The sequence below is a fragment of the Oryza brachyantha genome, chromosome 7, assembly GCF_000231095.2.
Source record: "Oryza brachyantha chromosome 7, ObraRS2, whole genome shotgun sequence".
NCBI lineage: Eukaryota > Viridiplantae > Streptophyta > Magnoliopsida > Poales > Poaceae > Oryza > Oryza brachyantha.
The window spans coordinates 15,934,010-15,948,917 of record NC_023169.2 but is presented as its reverse complement, the minus strand read 5'-3'; the positions used below and the strand labels follow the sequence as shown (position 1 = coordinate 15,948,917).

General features: G+C 46.3%; 2 protein-coding genes across 3 annotated transcripts; both read left to right on the top strand.

Annotated features, from left to right (window-relative positions):
* The first annotated feature begins 123 nt into the window (after positions 1-123).
* Positions 124-1,799, top strand: LOC102702772 (glutathione S-transferase T3-like). The gene is made up of 3 exons (XM_015839545.1): positions 124-135; positions 250-692; positions 769-1,799. Exons 2-3 carry the CDS (start codon positions 306-308, stop codon positions 1,048-1,050), a joined length of 669 nt encoding a protein of 222 aa, XP_015695031.1. The 5' UTR covers positions 124-135; positions 250-305; the 3' UTR covers positions 1,051-1,799.
* Positions 1,800-10,450: 8,651 nt separating this feature from the next.
* LOC102702485 lies at positions 10,451-13,904 on the top strand. 2 transcript variants are annotated; one of them, XM_015839548.2, is made up of 8 exons: positions 10,451-10,844; positions 10,963-11,031; positions 11,850-11,936; positions 12,143-12,220; positions 12,524-12,580; positions 12,652-12,927; positions 13,333-13,383; positions 13,501-13,904. In XM_015839548.2, the coding sequence occupies exons 1-7, from the start codon at positions 10,617-10,619 to the stop codon at positions 13,351-13,353; spliced, it is 816 nt and encodes a 271-aa protein (XP_015695034.1). In that variant the 5' UTR covers positions 10,451-10,616; the 3' UTR covers positions 13,354-13,383; positions 13,501-13,904. The 2 variants fall into 2 exon arrangements, with proteins under 2 accessions (XP_015695034.1, XP_006658792.1); XM_006658729.3 differs by having other exon boundaries at positions 10,454-10,844; positions 13,281-13,383.
* The last annotated feature ends 1,004 nt before the right edge of the window (positions 13,905-14,908 follow it).

Below are 14,908 nucleotides of genomic sequence, written 5' to 3'. Positions count from 1 at the left end.
CCTGTGCCGGCCGTCCCCTCGTCGCGCCCCCGGGGCCGCCCGTTGCCGCCCGCGCCATCCACGCCGCACCGCGCCGCCCGTGCACCGTCCTGCGCCTCGCTGCCCCTTGCCTCGTCTCGTGCCTCCTTCGAAAAGGTACATTTGCTTCTCTTTTTTTATTCGCTTCAGCTAGATGTGTTGCTTACGTTAAATCTTAATTAATCACTTTTTGTAGAATCGTTCGAATGGAAGGATCCTCATCGTTTGTAGACTTGCTGACAGGAGATGGTGCCAAAGTTACTGGTTTGGACGACATCACAATCCCGATGAATGATGAAACTCATGTAACAAATGACATTCCTTCTGAAGCTGAACCACAAGGAGTGCTGCATAGTCCAGTTGTGCAACCCCGTCGTATAAAAAAGGGAGTGGCAAAGAGGACAAAAAATTTTAGTCAGAAGGAGGATGAAGTTATATGCTCTGCTTGGTTGAATGTGAGCAAAAATCCCATAACTGGTGCCAATCAATCTCGTTCCACGTTTTGGAGCAGAGTTCATGCTTACTTTGAGACAAACAAAACAACAACAGAAGTCAGGACAGAGAGTTCCGCTATGCATAGGTGGCTGACAATTCAGGCTCAAGTTAACAAGTTTTGTTCATGTTACGATTCGATTGAACGGCGGCATCAAAGTGAAAAGACTATACACGACGAGGTTTGTTTTAGTAATCGTTGGTTTTGTAAGTTGTTTATTTCAATGTATAGATACATTGACTATTTAACATCTACAGATTTCAGACGCATGTGAGCTGTACAAGGGATTAGACCAGGACAATAAGGCATTTACTCTTATACCATGTTGGACCAAATTGAAGGATGAAGACAAGTGGAAAGCAAGGATGGTTGAAATTGCCGAGCAAGAGATGCAAACAAGCAATAAAAAACAAAAAGTCAACGTAGACTCGACTCCAACAAATGTAGAAGACGCAAACACTGAAGAAGAGATTGCAGCTGTCGCACCCGGAAGAAAGAAAAAAGCCACAAGGTGTGAAGAAGGCAAAAGAAGCTCTTAAGCGAGGAGGGGATGAAGCTTGCATGGAGGCTCTTGATAGAATGTGGGCTAAGAAGGAGGCTTTTGATGTAGAGAGAGAAGAAGAAAGATGAGAGGTTCTTGGTTTCACTGGAGATAGAGAAGAAGCGACCGTCAATTGAAGAAAAAAAAGCTGAATCGGAATTATTGAGAGAGGAGAACGAAATCATGTCGGTGAACATGAGCTCTCTCACCCCGCTGCAGAAGCAGTACTACGAGACCATGCAGCAGAAGATTATCGCTCGACGATTGGCAAATCAAATTTACTTTACCTGTTTTAGTTCTTTTTAGTTAAATGGATCTATATTTTTAGTTGTTATTTGTCGTTATGCGAATATTTAAAGTTCTAAATTGTTGTTGTGATTATTACTTTAAGTTGTCATTCCTCGGTGTGATAAATATAGACTTGAAAAATGCCATACACAATGCAGTGGTAACAAACGTGTTTAAAATAAATGTAAATATGACGCTAATATAAATCTGGATGATGATTCCATAGGTGGGCCGCGCCGAGGTGGCGCGCGTGCGGGCGATAGCGGCAGGGCGACGGGGCGGCGGAGGCGGCAGCGTCAGGGGATGGCGACGGTGGCGTCGCGATGCCGGGACGCGAGGAGATGCGTCGGCACATGAAAAAACGCGTGCGCTGAAAGTTCATGGCGAAGGCGCGCGAGAAATCCAGCTTTATACTTTTCTACATGTCAAGTGAAACCTCGTCTCTTATATATGCGCGCAAACGAGAAGATAGGGCAAATTGCTAAAATTTGAAAACCCAGATGCCAAACTGTTGGAGTCATTTTTTTAGATTTTACCAAAAAAAAGAGATGGCAAGTTTGGATGGGGAGCTATTGGAGTTGCTCTTACTAGATTTTTTACGTGACGATAAACCGTGATTTGTTTCGATAACTATCGTGATAATTCAAAAGTTTTAAAAAAGAAAGAAAATAAAAAAATGATGGTCATACATGCCGATAATTGTGACATATTGTACACTTTGGTTCGATAAATATCGTGCTAATTCAAAAAATGAAAAAATAGAAGAAAAATCCTAAAAAAATCATGGTGATATATCATGATAATTACGACCTATCACGTGCTTTTTACAAGAAACCACAATTAATGATATCGCGAAAAGCACAACAATCATTGTCCTGGATAACATTGTTTTCCCTCACGTCTAGAGTTTTACCGTAGCCAAAAAATAATTAAATAATGTATTAAAAATAATTTATTTAATTAAGTTCAAAAGGAAACCCTGTATAAATTAATTAAATTAATTGGAAGCTTTTTCAAACTATTAACAAGATTTAAACTTGAATTCAGAGAATAAAATTTGTCCCAATAAACTTAATAAAAATCGGCAAAAATTAGAGAAAAAATATATTTCCTTTTCCTTTTCATTTATCCTCGTTCCTTTTTTCCTTTTCCCTCCCTTCTTTTCCGTTTCCCTTTTTCTCCTTTTCCCTTCTTCCTTTCTCCTTTTTTTTCCCTTTTCCTATTTTTCTTTTCCTTTCTTCCCCTCCAAGCCAGTAGGCCGGCCCAATCCTCCTTCTCCCTCTCCCACTGGCCTGCCAGCACAGCTCCTCTCGGCCCATCTCTTCCTCCCTCCTTTATCACCCTTCGGCCTCCTCCCCCTCTCCCACGTGGGTCGGCCTAAGCCTTGGCCCAGTTGCTCTGCCTCCTTCCTCTCCCTTCTCCCCGCTGGCGCCCTGAAGTCCAAGCCACCTCCATCTCTCCCGAGACGCCGACAGGTGGGGTCTACCTATCGGGCTCGTCCTCAACCTTCGGTAGCGCCACGCCGTGCGATTGCCGCACGTCCGCGCGTCGGCCTCGCTGCCGCAGCAGCCGTGCCCTGTTGCTCGCTCCCTCCGCGCCTCCCTTGCCGTCGCGTTGCGCCGGCCACGCCCCACCGCGCCGCGCCGTGCGATTGCCGCGCGTTCGCGCTTCGCCGCCACCTTGTGCTTTGCCTCGCCGCCGCGTCGCACCGCTGCCTCGCCTCGCCGTGTTAACTCGCACCATGATCCTGCGCGACGCGTCGCCGTGTCATCCCCTCACCGGTGCCGCTTCTCCCGTCCACGCCTCGGCCGCGCCTCACGCGAATCCAGGATGCGTCGTGCCCGCGTTTGCATTTGCCGCCGCCTCCCTCGCGCGACGCAATGACCGCAATCATCGTCGCAAATCCCGGCCACCATAATCTCTAGCCGCCAATCTTGCGCGCCGCCAATCCCGCGTAGCCAATCTTGTGTCCTCCGCATTTAAATTCCCGCCAGGCCGTCGCTGTCCTCCCCTTTCCTCCTCTGCCTCCCTCGCCACCAAATTTCACCCGCCGCCGCTTAGCTGTTGCCACAATTTCGTCTCACCGTTCGCGTCGCCGCCACTCGGCCGCTCCTCCTCCTCTACTTCGGCCCGTGCCATCGGTCTCACGCCGGCAATCCTCACCTCGTCGCTCTGTCGCTAGTAAGCCCGCACCTCCCCTCTCCTCTCTTCCTCCTCGCATAGCCATGCCGCCCTTGGGTCACCGCCACTCCGCATCGTCGTCGTCACCGCGTCGTCACCACCACCCGCGTCGGTGGTTGCATCGTCCCCTAATCCGTCGCCACCCCGGTGAGCCCGCTCTCCTTCTTTCCTCTGTTTCCTCATGCCGCCGCGAGCACGCCCCGTCACTTCCCAATCGTCAGCTTCGCCTGGCTCCAGTACTCTGCCACCGCCCGCCACCGCGGTAGCCGCCTCCTCCTCCGCTCTCCTCTCCGCTCTTCCACGGCCAGCCGCCGTGGCCGCCGTCGCCCTCTAACGCGTCGCCACCGCCGCATGCGCTTGTCCGAGTTGTCGCGTCGTTGCGCCATCGCTAGCGTGTCGCCTCGCCACGTGCACCATCACCGTCGCTAGATGCGCCCCCGCAGTTGTCGCTTCGGGCTGCCGCGGTATTCCCCACGCGCGTCGTCGCCATCTCCTCAGCCGTCGCCGCCTTGGGTCTCCTCGGCCATCGTTGCCGCCAAGCTCTCCTGGTCGGCCGTCGCCGCCGTCTCCCGTTCCCCTTCCTCCCCCTTCCCCTGCTTGTCGCCAGCCATGCGCCACCGCCGACCGTCATCCTGCCGCTCGCTACCGGCCACTGCCGACCGCCGTCGTCCGGTCGCCCTCTCCCCCTCTCCTCCGGCCGAAGCCGAGCTCCCCCTCCTCTCTCTGTTTTCTCTCTCTGCCTTGTGGGCCCGCCCCGTCAGCTCCCTCTTCCTCTCTCTTCTCGCGGGACCCACACGTCAGCCAACCCCCTCTCTCGGCTGTCTCTCACTGACCCGTGGGCCCTCTCTGTCAGGCCTCCTCTCCTCCTCCCTTGTGTCTCTGTCCAGTAGGGTCCCACTTGTCATTCCCTCCAATTAATTGTGCAATAAATGCTTTAAGGTTTTCTGTTTAGTTTAAAAACACAGTTAAACTTCTAAAATTCATAACGAATTCACCTGGTGTCCGTTTAAGTCCATTCAAATTTCATTAAATCCAGAAAAATGACAAGAATCCATTACAAATAGTTTTTTTTCTCTGTTTCAGTAGTTTTATAGTCTGTTTTTGCTTGTTTGATGTTGGTTTTGACCTCGTCGCAGTGCCGACCGTTCTCGAAGTCATCGCCGAAGTTCATCATAGGCCAAAGTAAGGAAAGTGGTACCCGTCTTTGATCATATTGACACGATATTTATAAAGTTACCCGTTTTACATTCAAACATACATTATTTTATGCAAATTTACTTTACTTTACTTATCTATTGAACTATTACCTTTATATCCGTTGATTCCCACTTGTGATTATTGTCGTCTCAGGGTTAATTTGACTATAAATAGGCTTAAGCAATGCTTAGTCATGCTTAGCTCAACTAGCTCACCAATTATTAATTAACTACTGCTAGACTTTGATAGACCCTTAATGGTTGTGATCGTGATTAATTTCTCGATGCAGATTAATAACAACTAAAATATTGCTATTGGTGGGCTGTTGGTGCATGGTTTTGAGAGTCGTGCTCATGACAATTAAGGACCGGTTCTCAGAAAACCTTAAAAGTCTTACACGTACTAACCACAAGCCAGTGTGGGCAACGGTGAGATCCATAGTCTAGCTTGTCCCTATTCAACGTACCTAGGCAAGGGTGGACGTAATGGAGTATGGATGAGCATCGCGGTGAACGATGGCCAATGCTGCTTCCGGATCCACCTAGGCATAAGAGGGGGCTGTCCGACTTGGTATAAAGAAGGAGATGAAACCTAAAGTGTGGTGCGATTGTCTAGAGAAGGTTAGGTGAAATGTCTTATCATGTGTCACGCCCAGAAATTTACACCAAATTTCTAAACAATAACATGTATTAAATCTCGGTCCAGGCATCAGCCCGAGTACACACTATAACAAATCAATACACAGTTCCACGACTTAAAAACAAATAAAAACAATTATCTATCGAAATGCAGCGGAAAAAGAAAAACAAGACTAGACCATCTACTCTTCAGCTTCAGCTGGTGAAGACGGTTCCACACCACAGGCATTCTCGACGGCGGACTGAACCTCACTTCAACCTTCGGAACAACCCTCTTCTGACACAGGCTCTGGCACTTGCTCTGGTGGGAGAAAAAGTAAGCAAGACTAAGTACAAACCACCGTACTCAACAAGTAACACCCAAGACAGAGAATAATGAATGCAATAGGGTAACAAGGAATAGGCTAAGGTTAACTTGCACAAAAGCTGCAGTAATTTAGCAAAACAGTAGATAAAAATAGACTGGAATAAAAGTAAAGTAATATTTAAAATAAACAACCGCTGTCCAACGTTACACTACGTTGCAACAGGGTCAACCCTCTGTCCAACGTTAAACCACGTTGCGACAGACCCAAACCACTGCCAACGTTACACCACGTTGCGCAGTGTCGAACCAGTTCCAAGATTAATAAAATTATTAAAGGGGTTCAACTAATCCCAGTGAGTCTGTCAGTTCGCCCAATAACCGCGGACACGGCTATTCGAATAGTTTTACTCTGTAGAGTTGTACAACTTTACCCACAAGACATGGCTGCTAAGCATGTTACCATGCCCCAACGTATCACCACGATACCTCAGTACGGAAACCATGATAAGACCTTTCACCTAGCCCTCCCTAGACAATCGCACCACACTTCAGGTTTCACCCCCTCCTTTACACCAAGTCGGGCAGTCCCCTCTTGTGCCTTGGTAGATCCAGAAGCAGCAGAGGCTTTCGTTACACCACGATTGCCCGTCCATACTCCATCACGCCTACCCTTGCCTCGGTACGTCGAATAGGGACAAGCTAGATTACGAGTCTCACCGTTGCCCATTCTGGCTTGTGGTTAGTACGTGTAAGACCTTCAGGGTTTCCTGAGAACCGGTCCTTAATTGCCATGGGTGCGACTCTCAAAACCATGCACCCACAGCCCACCATAAGCAATATTTTAGTTGTATTTAATCCACAACGGGAGATTAACCATGATCAAAACCATTAAAGGTCTATCAAAGTCCAAAAAATAATTAAACAATATTTGGTGAGCTAGTTGAACTAAGCATGGCTAAGCATTGTCTAAGCCTATTTCTAGTCAAATTAACCCTGGGATGACAATAATAAATAGGGATCAACGGGTATAAAGGTAATTGCCCAATAGATAAATAAAGTAAATAGATTTGCATAAAACAATGCATGTTTGAATGTAAAAGCGGCGGATTTTATAATCATAGGTTCAATATGATCAAAGAAGGGTGCCACCTGCCTTGCTTAGACCCACGAGGAACTTCGGCGACGACTTCGAGAACGAACGGCGCTGCGACGGGGTCAAAACCTACGACAAACAAGGCAAAACCAACAAAACAGGCTATAAAACTACTGAAACAGAGAAAGAAACTATTTTTAATGGATTCTTGACATTTTTCTGGATTTAATGAAACTTGAATGGACCTAAACGGAGACTAGATGAATTACTTATGAATTTTAGAAGTTTTCTGGGTTTTTTAACTAAATAGAAAAGTCCTAAATCAATTATTGCGCAATTAATGGGGCTGCTGACGTCAGCGAGGAGAGAGGAGGCGCTGACAGGTGGGGGCCACCTGTCGGCGGGAGAGAGGGGAGAGGAGAGGCTGACAGCTGGGTCCCACGGGAGGAGAGAGAGGAGAGAGGCACGGGGTGACTGACGGGTGGGCCCCGTCGGTCAGCGAGAGGGAAACAGAGGGGGAGGGGAGAGCGCGGCTGGCGGCGAGCGGCACGACGGCGCGGCGGAGACGGCGAGGGCCGAGGAGGAGGAGAAGGTGGCGACGACGAAGGTGGTGACGAGAACAGCGACGACGAGTCGGCGCGGAGGAGGCGGAGACAGCGACGGGGTGTCGCAGCTCGGAGCGGCGACGAGCGGCGGGAGGGAAAGATGGTGACGGACGCCGGCAGCGGGGCTTGGCGACCGTGCGACGACGGTGACGAAGGACGGAGATGCGACGGCGAGCGCCGGCAGCGCACGACACCCAGCGACGGCGCGCGGGATCGGGTGGCGGCGGAGGACGTCGGTCGACGGCAAGCGGCGGGGCGCACTCGCGGTCGCACGAAGAAACAGAGGAAGGGAGGAGAGCGGGCTCACCGGGGTGGCGCGACGACGACGGCCGATGCGACGAGATCGATCGTCGCCGGGCGACGGTGGCGCGGCGGCGCTGCGGAGCGGCGGCGCGAGCGGGTGCGGCCAGAGGAGCTAGACGGGAGCACGAGGGAGGAGTGAGGTGGCGTCGGCCAAGCAGCGACGTAGCTTGGTGGCCGAGCGGCGGACGCGACCGGAGCGGCGGCGCACGACGACGGCGCAACCGGAGCAGTGGCGCACGGCGGTGACGGCGAACGGCACAGCAACGACGGCGTGACGGCGACGACGTCGGGCGGCGACAAGCGGGCGGACGGCGACCGGCACTTACCGATGGCACGGGGAGGTCGGCAGCGGCGACGAAGAGGGAAGAAAGAGGGAGAGAGAAGCGGAGCGCTCACCAGTGGCGACGGAGACGGCGACGCGTCGGCGAGGGCGAGGCAGAGGTGGGGACGCGGACGAGCGGCGGCTCGCGACGTTCGGTGGCGAGGTCGGCCAACGGCGTCGAGACGACGGGGCACGGCGATGGGAGGGACGAAGGGGGCGGCGACGAAGCTCGGCGACCACCGGTGGCGACGAAGGCCGGCGGAAGGTCGGCGAAGACGAGGCGGCGGTGGTGACGCGGGTGGGCGGCGACGTCCGACGGCCGACGAGGAGATCGGCGGCTGACGGCGACGGAGGGAAGCTTCGGGCGGAGAGGGGGGAAGTGGCGGCGGGGCGGCGGCGCGGGGATTTTATAGGGTGGCGGCGCCGGCTAGGGCGGAGCGGCCGGTGGAGACCGAGTCGACGACGCGGCGGACTCGGCGACGGCGGTTGCGGCGGTGGTTGCAGTGGCGGCGCGGCGTCCGGTGGTGTCGGGGCGGAGGCGGACTCGGCCGGCGTGGCGCGGCGCGGGCGCGGGCTGGCGCGGAGGCGGGGTTTCGGTCGCTGACAGGTGGGCCCACCTGTCAGTGGCGCGAGGGAGGAGGGAGGCGAGGCGGACTTCACCGCGGCGCGGGCGCGGTGCGGCGAGCTGGGCCGAGCGGCGGCCCAGGCGGAGGGAGGAGCGCGCGCGGGCGGAGGAGGCCGGAGGCCGGCTGAGCGGGGAGTTGGGCTGGCTCGGCTGGGCTGGCCCGGGAAGGAGGAGAGGAAGAAGAAAAAGGAAAAAGAAAAGGAAGGGGAGGAAAATTGGACTTCGGCCCAATTTGAGAAGGAAGGGAAAAAGAAAGGAAAAAGGAGGAAAAAAGGAAAACCCCATTTTTGCCGTGTTTTAAATTAAATTGTTTGGCCAAATTTTACTTCTGCAATTTGAATTTAAATCCAGTTAGTCGATTTGCGAGCCTCGATTTAATTGAATTAATTTCTTTTAGAGGGATTTTTCCTGAGTTAATTAAGCCAATTGTCATTTACGAATTTCTTTTTACAATTTTAGGCTTGGGATAAAACTCCGGGCGTGACATCATGGCTTCTGTACTGTGGTATCGTGGTGATATGTTGGGGCATGCTAACATGCTTGGGAACCATGTCTTGTGGGCAAAGTTGTACACCTATGATCAGAGTAAAAATATTCAAATTGTCGTGCCCGCGGTAATGGGGCGAACTAACAGATTCGCTGGGATTAATTGAACCTTTAATAACTTGATGAACTTGGAATTGGTTTGACCCTGCGCAATGTGGTGTAACGTTGGCAATGGTTTGGGTTTATCACAATGTGGTGTGACGTTGAACAGAGGGTTGATCCTATTGCATTGTGGTGTAACGCTAAACAATGGTTTAGGCTTGTTACAATGTGGTGTAACATTGAACAGTGGATGATTATTTTAAATGTTTACTTTACTTTTATTTCAGTCTATTTTATTTACTATTTTGCTAATTACTACCGTTTTTGTGTAATTAACCTTAGCCTATCCTTGATACCCTATTGCATTCATTATTTCTCTCTCTTGGGTGTTATTTATTGAGTACGGCGGTTTGTATTTAGTCTTAATTTTTTCCCACCAAAGCAAGTGCCAGAGCCTAAGTCAAAATGTTGTTCCCAAGATTAAAGTGAGGTTCAGTCCGTCGTCGAGAGTGCCTGTGGTGTGGAGCCGTGATCACCAAGCTAAAGATTAGCTAGAGTTTTAGTTTGTTTCTTTTTCCGCTGTATTTTGATAGATAATTATTTTTATTTATTTTTAAGTTATGGACTTGTGCATTTAATTTGTTATAGTGTGTACTCGGACTAATTCTTGGACCGAGATTTAATACATACTATTGTTTGGAAATTTGTATAAATTTCTAGGTGCGACATTATCGCTTCCACCAAAATTGCTGGGATAATCAGTACATACCGCACGGTTTGACCCCAAAACCATGGTGACTTTATTTAAAAAAATTGAATTCAAATTGATACAGTTTCCACAGGATTATCATCAATACTCGTGGTTTTGTTGGTGCAGATTTCAACATATGAAACGATAAGTAAAACCGTGGTCTCCACCAATACGCGCCAGATGGGTCGTGTTTCTCCTTCCATCTCCTCCTCCCACAGGAGGAATTTGCTATTTCAGCCACCAAACTGAGTAGCTTCGTTAAAATGACCATGGATCCAAGGGCTTCTCTAAAATAATCCTATATCCGATGTCACTACTGTAGAATGACCTTTTCTATTTTTTTTAATTCGGTACTAGATTTTTTTTTACCGATAAATAAAATAAGGGATGAAAATAAACGAACAGCAAATTCCTCCTCCCTCATGCGTGCCGCTGATTCGGATGATTTGAGCTGGATGAGTCCAGGCAATCTGGCCGCGGAGACGGCGTCCCTTCAATTCCTCGTTTGGGTGCTGGTCTCTTGATAAGGGCAGTAATTATGCCTTTTACTTGTTGTAGATGTAAACAACTAATCGTGGGCCATACGAACAGAACATAAACCGAGAGATTCATTAAGCAGCTCGCGGTCGCCCGTTCCTGTCCTCCGCGAATCTCTGGTAGGTACACATGGCGGCGGTCCGCCCAGCCTGGTCGCCGCCCCACCTCGCCGTGGGCGCCGCGTCGACGTCGTTGTCGCCGCGCGCAGGCACCCCGTCCTTCCTTCCTCTGGCCAGCCGCCACGGCCGCACCTTGCCGGCGCCGGTGAGGAGGATACGGTTCCGGTCCCGTTGTCTGAAGAGCCCTTCGCAGCCGGAGCCGGGGCGGGAGCACGAGGACGACAACGCCGGCGACGAGGTATGCTAAATGCTATGCTACCCAGCGTCGTCATCTCTTCAGAGGCTTATCGCGCATCTATTTATATGTTAGTATTTTTTTTGGTGCTAATGATATTGCTTTTTGCTTCATCAATCAGGATGTAGCTGCAAGCATCCATAAGATGATACACAAATTCCAAGAGGAATTCAGAGCCGCCTTGGGTCTGGTAAGTCTTGATCTCAGAGTATAGGGCATGTACAGTACCGAGACAACCACCTCCGTATACGTTCACGTTAAGTTAGACATCCTACGTAACATCATTAACTCAAAAAAACTAGATCACCATCTCTTCGTTCGTGTACTGTTTGGACACATGTTCCTTATACGTAACCTTTTTTAGAGAAATACTTCATGCATTGGTGGTATGTAACTAATACAAAACATAAAAAATAAAGTATTAAATATGTTATACATAGCTAAATAGATAACATATTGTATAAGTTGTCTATTTAGCTGTCTCTATATATCAAATAGATAGCAGTCGTACATGTACTTAATCTGGTTGATGTTTTATATATATATATATATATATATATATATATATATATATATATATATATATATATATATGATAGCTGTTTTGGCGTTTGTCCATGTTTAATTTCTACTGGAATGTAAAAAGTGAATTACGTGTCTTTTTTTATCAGTTTAAGCTTTTGAGTGTAACTGATCGGTACATGCAACTTTACATGATATCAGAGCCAAAAGTTTTTAACAATTTCATCGTCTAAACCAGATTTGTAAGGCCTCAAATTACAAAATCTTGTGACCTCATTTATCAAAGTAACCTATTATGTTGGACCATAAGTTCCTAACTTATGATGCCATGTTGTCAATCATCAGCTGTATGAGTTTAAAAATTACAATAAGTTCAGAAGTTTTTTTCAAAAAACAAAGACCCCATATACTTGCTCTAAGGCGAGTCAGTGATTATTAGCAAACTTTCATTTGTCGTTCCTAATTGCCTCTAATTTTCCTTTAAAGCGCACACCCGCCGATATGTTTCTGAAGGAGAAGAGCCAAATATCAGTCATCGAGCGGAAGCTGTATTCTTCCCGTTCCAACGTTCTGGTTAGTCCTGTTTATATATACTCTGTTTGTGAAGCAGTTGGGAAAAGCTTATAATCAAAGAAACTCACAATAATCAAGCTACAATTGATATGTATTCGCAGTAACTGACCAAAGTTTTGGGAGTTTATGTGAAGTTTACTCTTTCGTTAATGGGGTTTGCTAATTCTCCTGTGACTGAGATCTCTATTCATTTGGTGATATGACAGAATTCAAATGTGAAGGCGGTTGCCTTCACGGTTTGCAGACAAGCAATATTGGCTCTAGATTTAGCTTCAGAGGTCATGGTAAATTATGTTGTCATATCTACATTTTCCATTTGTTATACGTAGTACGCACTCCGGTTTTTCATATTTAACCACCATTTGTTTTATTAAAAAAATACATAATTATTATTTGTTTTCTCTTGTAATTTGTTTTATCACTTAAGAACATCAAGTATGATTTATATTTTTGCTTTTTCGCCTAAAAAATTGAATAAGACAAATAATTAAATGTATATCTTCAATGGCGTCAAACATAAAAACAGGATGGAGTTTATATAGTCGATGTTTCTAATATAATGCAACGATTGTATTGAAACATTATAGGATGTTGCGGCATTTGGGCTTGGCAGATCCGAAATTTCTCAATGTACAACGGATCAGGTAAGTTCTAAAGTTTTTTTCTGTTGCACTCTTTAATTGCAATGGACATACTGATCCTCTCTAAAATGTAGATGGTGAGGACGTACGCAGCTATCTTTTGTGAGGCATCCAAGGATGCATATCATAATAGGGGAAAAAAGGAAAGTATTCTCACCTTTCTGGATGCTCTCGGATGTTTAGGGTCAATAACACATATCCTTGTCCAAGATACCGTGGATAAGCTCCCCGAGGGTACTTTCAAAGATGAAATCACCCGTGATTTGCATGCACTTCGCCATGTCTTCAATAAAAAGATGAAAAAATTGGCAGAAGATTTTACAGAAGCAACACGAATTGACGGAGACGAGGTACACCTTTTTTGGTTCATATATTCTAATGCCATCCTTTTGAATTTTGTTCTGCTAACCTTTCTATGCATTCTTGTAAACAATAATCTCTCTTTTTTTTTGTCAAAAGTAGCTGGTAGAAACATGAAACACTACGCCTTTATGATCCTAAGTTTTTTTAAAATCTAACTTGTATAAATTCCAAATAAAATGTTGTGCACATAGTTGACTAAACTAGTTTAATTATTCTCTATTTTCTTTTTTTTTGTACAATATTGTTGAGAATAACTGTTTGATCGTACTAGTTAAGTTATAGTACAACCAGCTGGTCCCTTTTGTTTTACTTCAGTGTTCTCCTGTTTATTGCTAAACAGATAGTGGAACGTACTGTGCATAAGACACTCTCGAATGGTACAACTTATACAGGTTCATATATTTCTGAGCTGATTAAACGTCGGAGGGCTGCATTACTCAGAGGTAAATTAAATGATTCTATGCAAGATCAGTACTCTGCTTTTGCAATCGTGAGATGCACTTGATCATCAACGTAATGATCGCTGTCATCTTGGTATCTATATGACTATATGTGTGCAGGTAACCATTGGTGATCGACAAGCCTGACTCTAATTAACCTGAACGGAATTATCAATGCTTAGCAAGCATACTCGGGGTACTTCTGAAGACCAAGGCTAAGCTGTGTGGCTGCTGTGTTTTTGCGTTGCTCCACATAGATTATTCTTCTAGAGGCAACTTCCGAGTAGTTTAGGATGTGTACATAGCTGCCTGCATAAAACATAAAGTTAAGGTCCGATGAAATCAAAATGGACTTTTAGAAGTTAAGTCTATAATTAATTTAGATGATCTTTTTTACTTTTTATTTGTTAGCACTGGTTCTTTAAAATAGTATTTTTTAAGGTAACTCTTCCACGACCGTGAGTTGTCATATTGCATCAAGTTACATGTTTTCTTTTATTTGTTACGGTGTAACACCAACGGAGATCGACAGACAGTTAACACATGCACTAAGTAAAATATGTGACATTAAGAGTTCAAATACTAAGAGACAACATCGACCATACCATCCCATCGTTAGTATTTTTCTGATTATCAGTAGAATTCATATAACAATAATTTGACATTGAATTTATCTGATTGACTATTGGTTGAGGACTTGAGCTAACCGATATCAAAATGCTACAAATACCCGATAAAACTAAATGAAACAACCGCAATTTTTTGTTGTGGCTTTTGTAGTTATATACTCTTGGTGGCTTAACAACTGAGAACAAAAATAAATGACAATAAAAATATTTAAATTTGTATGTTTTGTAGTTTTATTTGAATTATAGCGGAGTAGTAGCTTTTGATTGGCGCACTTTTCAAAAGCCAATTGTAACTGAACACTGACATCAAGAGAGAAACAATTTAAACTGTTCGATCAAAATGCAAAAATCCAGAAAATAACATCATTTTAAGAATATAGTGACATGAATAGAGATATCAAAAATAAAATATAGCGGAAAAATCTGAACATAAATTAAATACGAAAAGCATAAATTCAAATTTTAAATATAGAAAATAAATTAAAGTTTACATTTCATTGTATTGAAATAAAGCTTACAAACGTATATCCTACATGCCTAAAGAATTTCCCAAAAAACTATTCTGTATTTATCTTTCTAAACTAAAAACTAGACACGGTAAAGCAAAATCACTACCGTAATATATTTTCTCTCTCTCCCAAGTTGCATTTCTAACTCTACCCTTCACTCTTATTTATAGGGTAGAGTGCCCATGTAAAAAATTCAAAAACACACCTAGTGTGCTATCCAACTCAAACTATTTTTTGGCGTTGGATCTGAGATCAACGGCCTCATATTTAGCCACATAATCAAAGAAACACAACAGACCACACCAGCTCCTCATCCACAGTAAATCAGCTTCCTTGTTCGCTACTCATGAGGCGGTCTAATAAAAAATAGACACGTTGCCGGGTGGGATC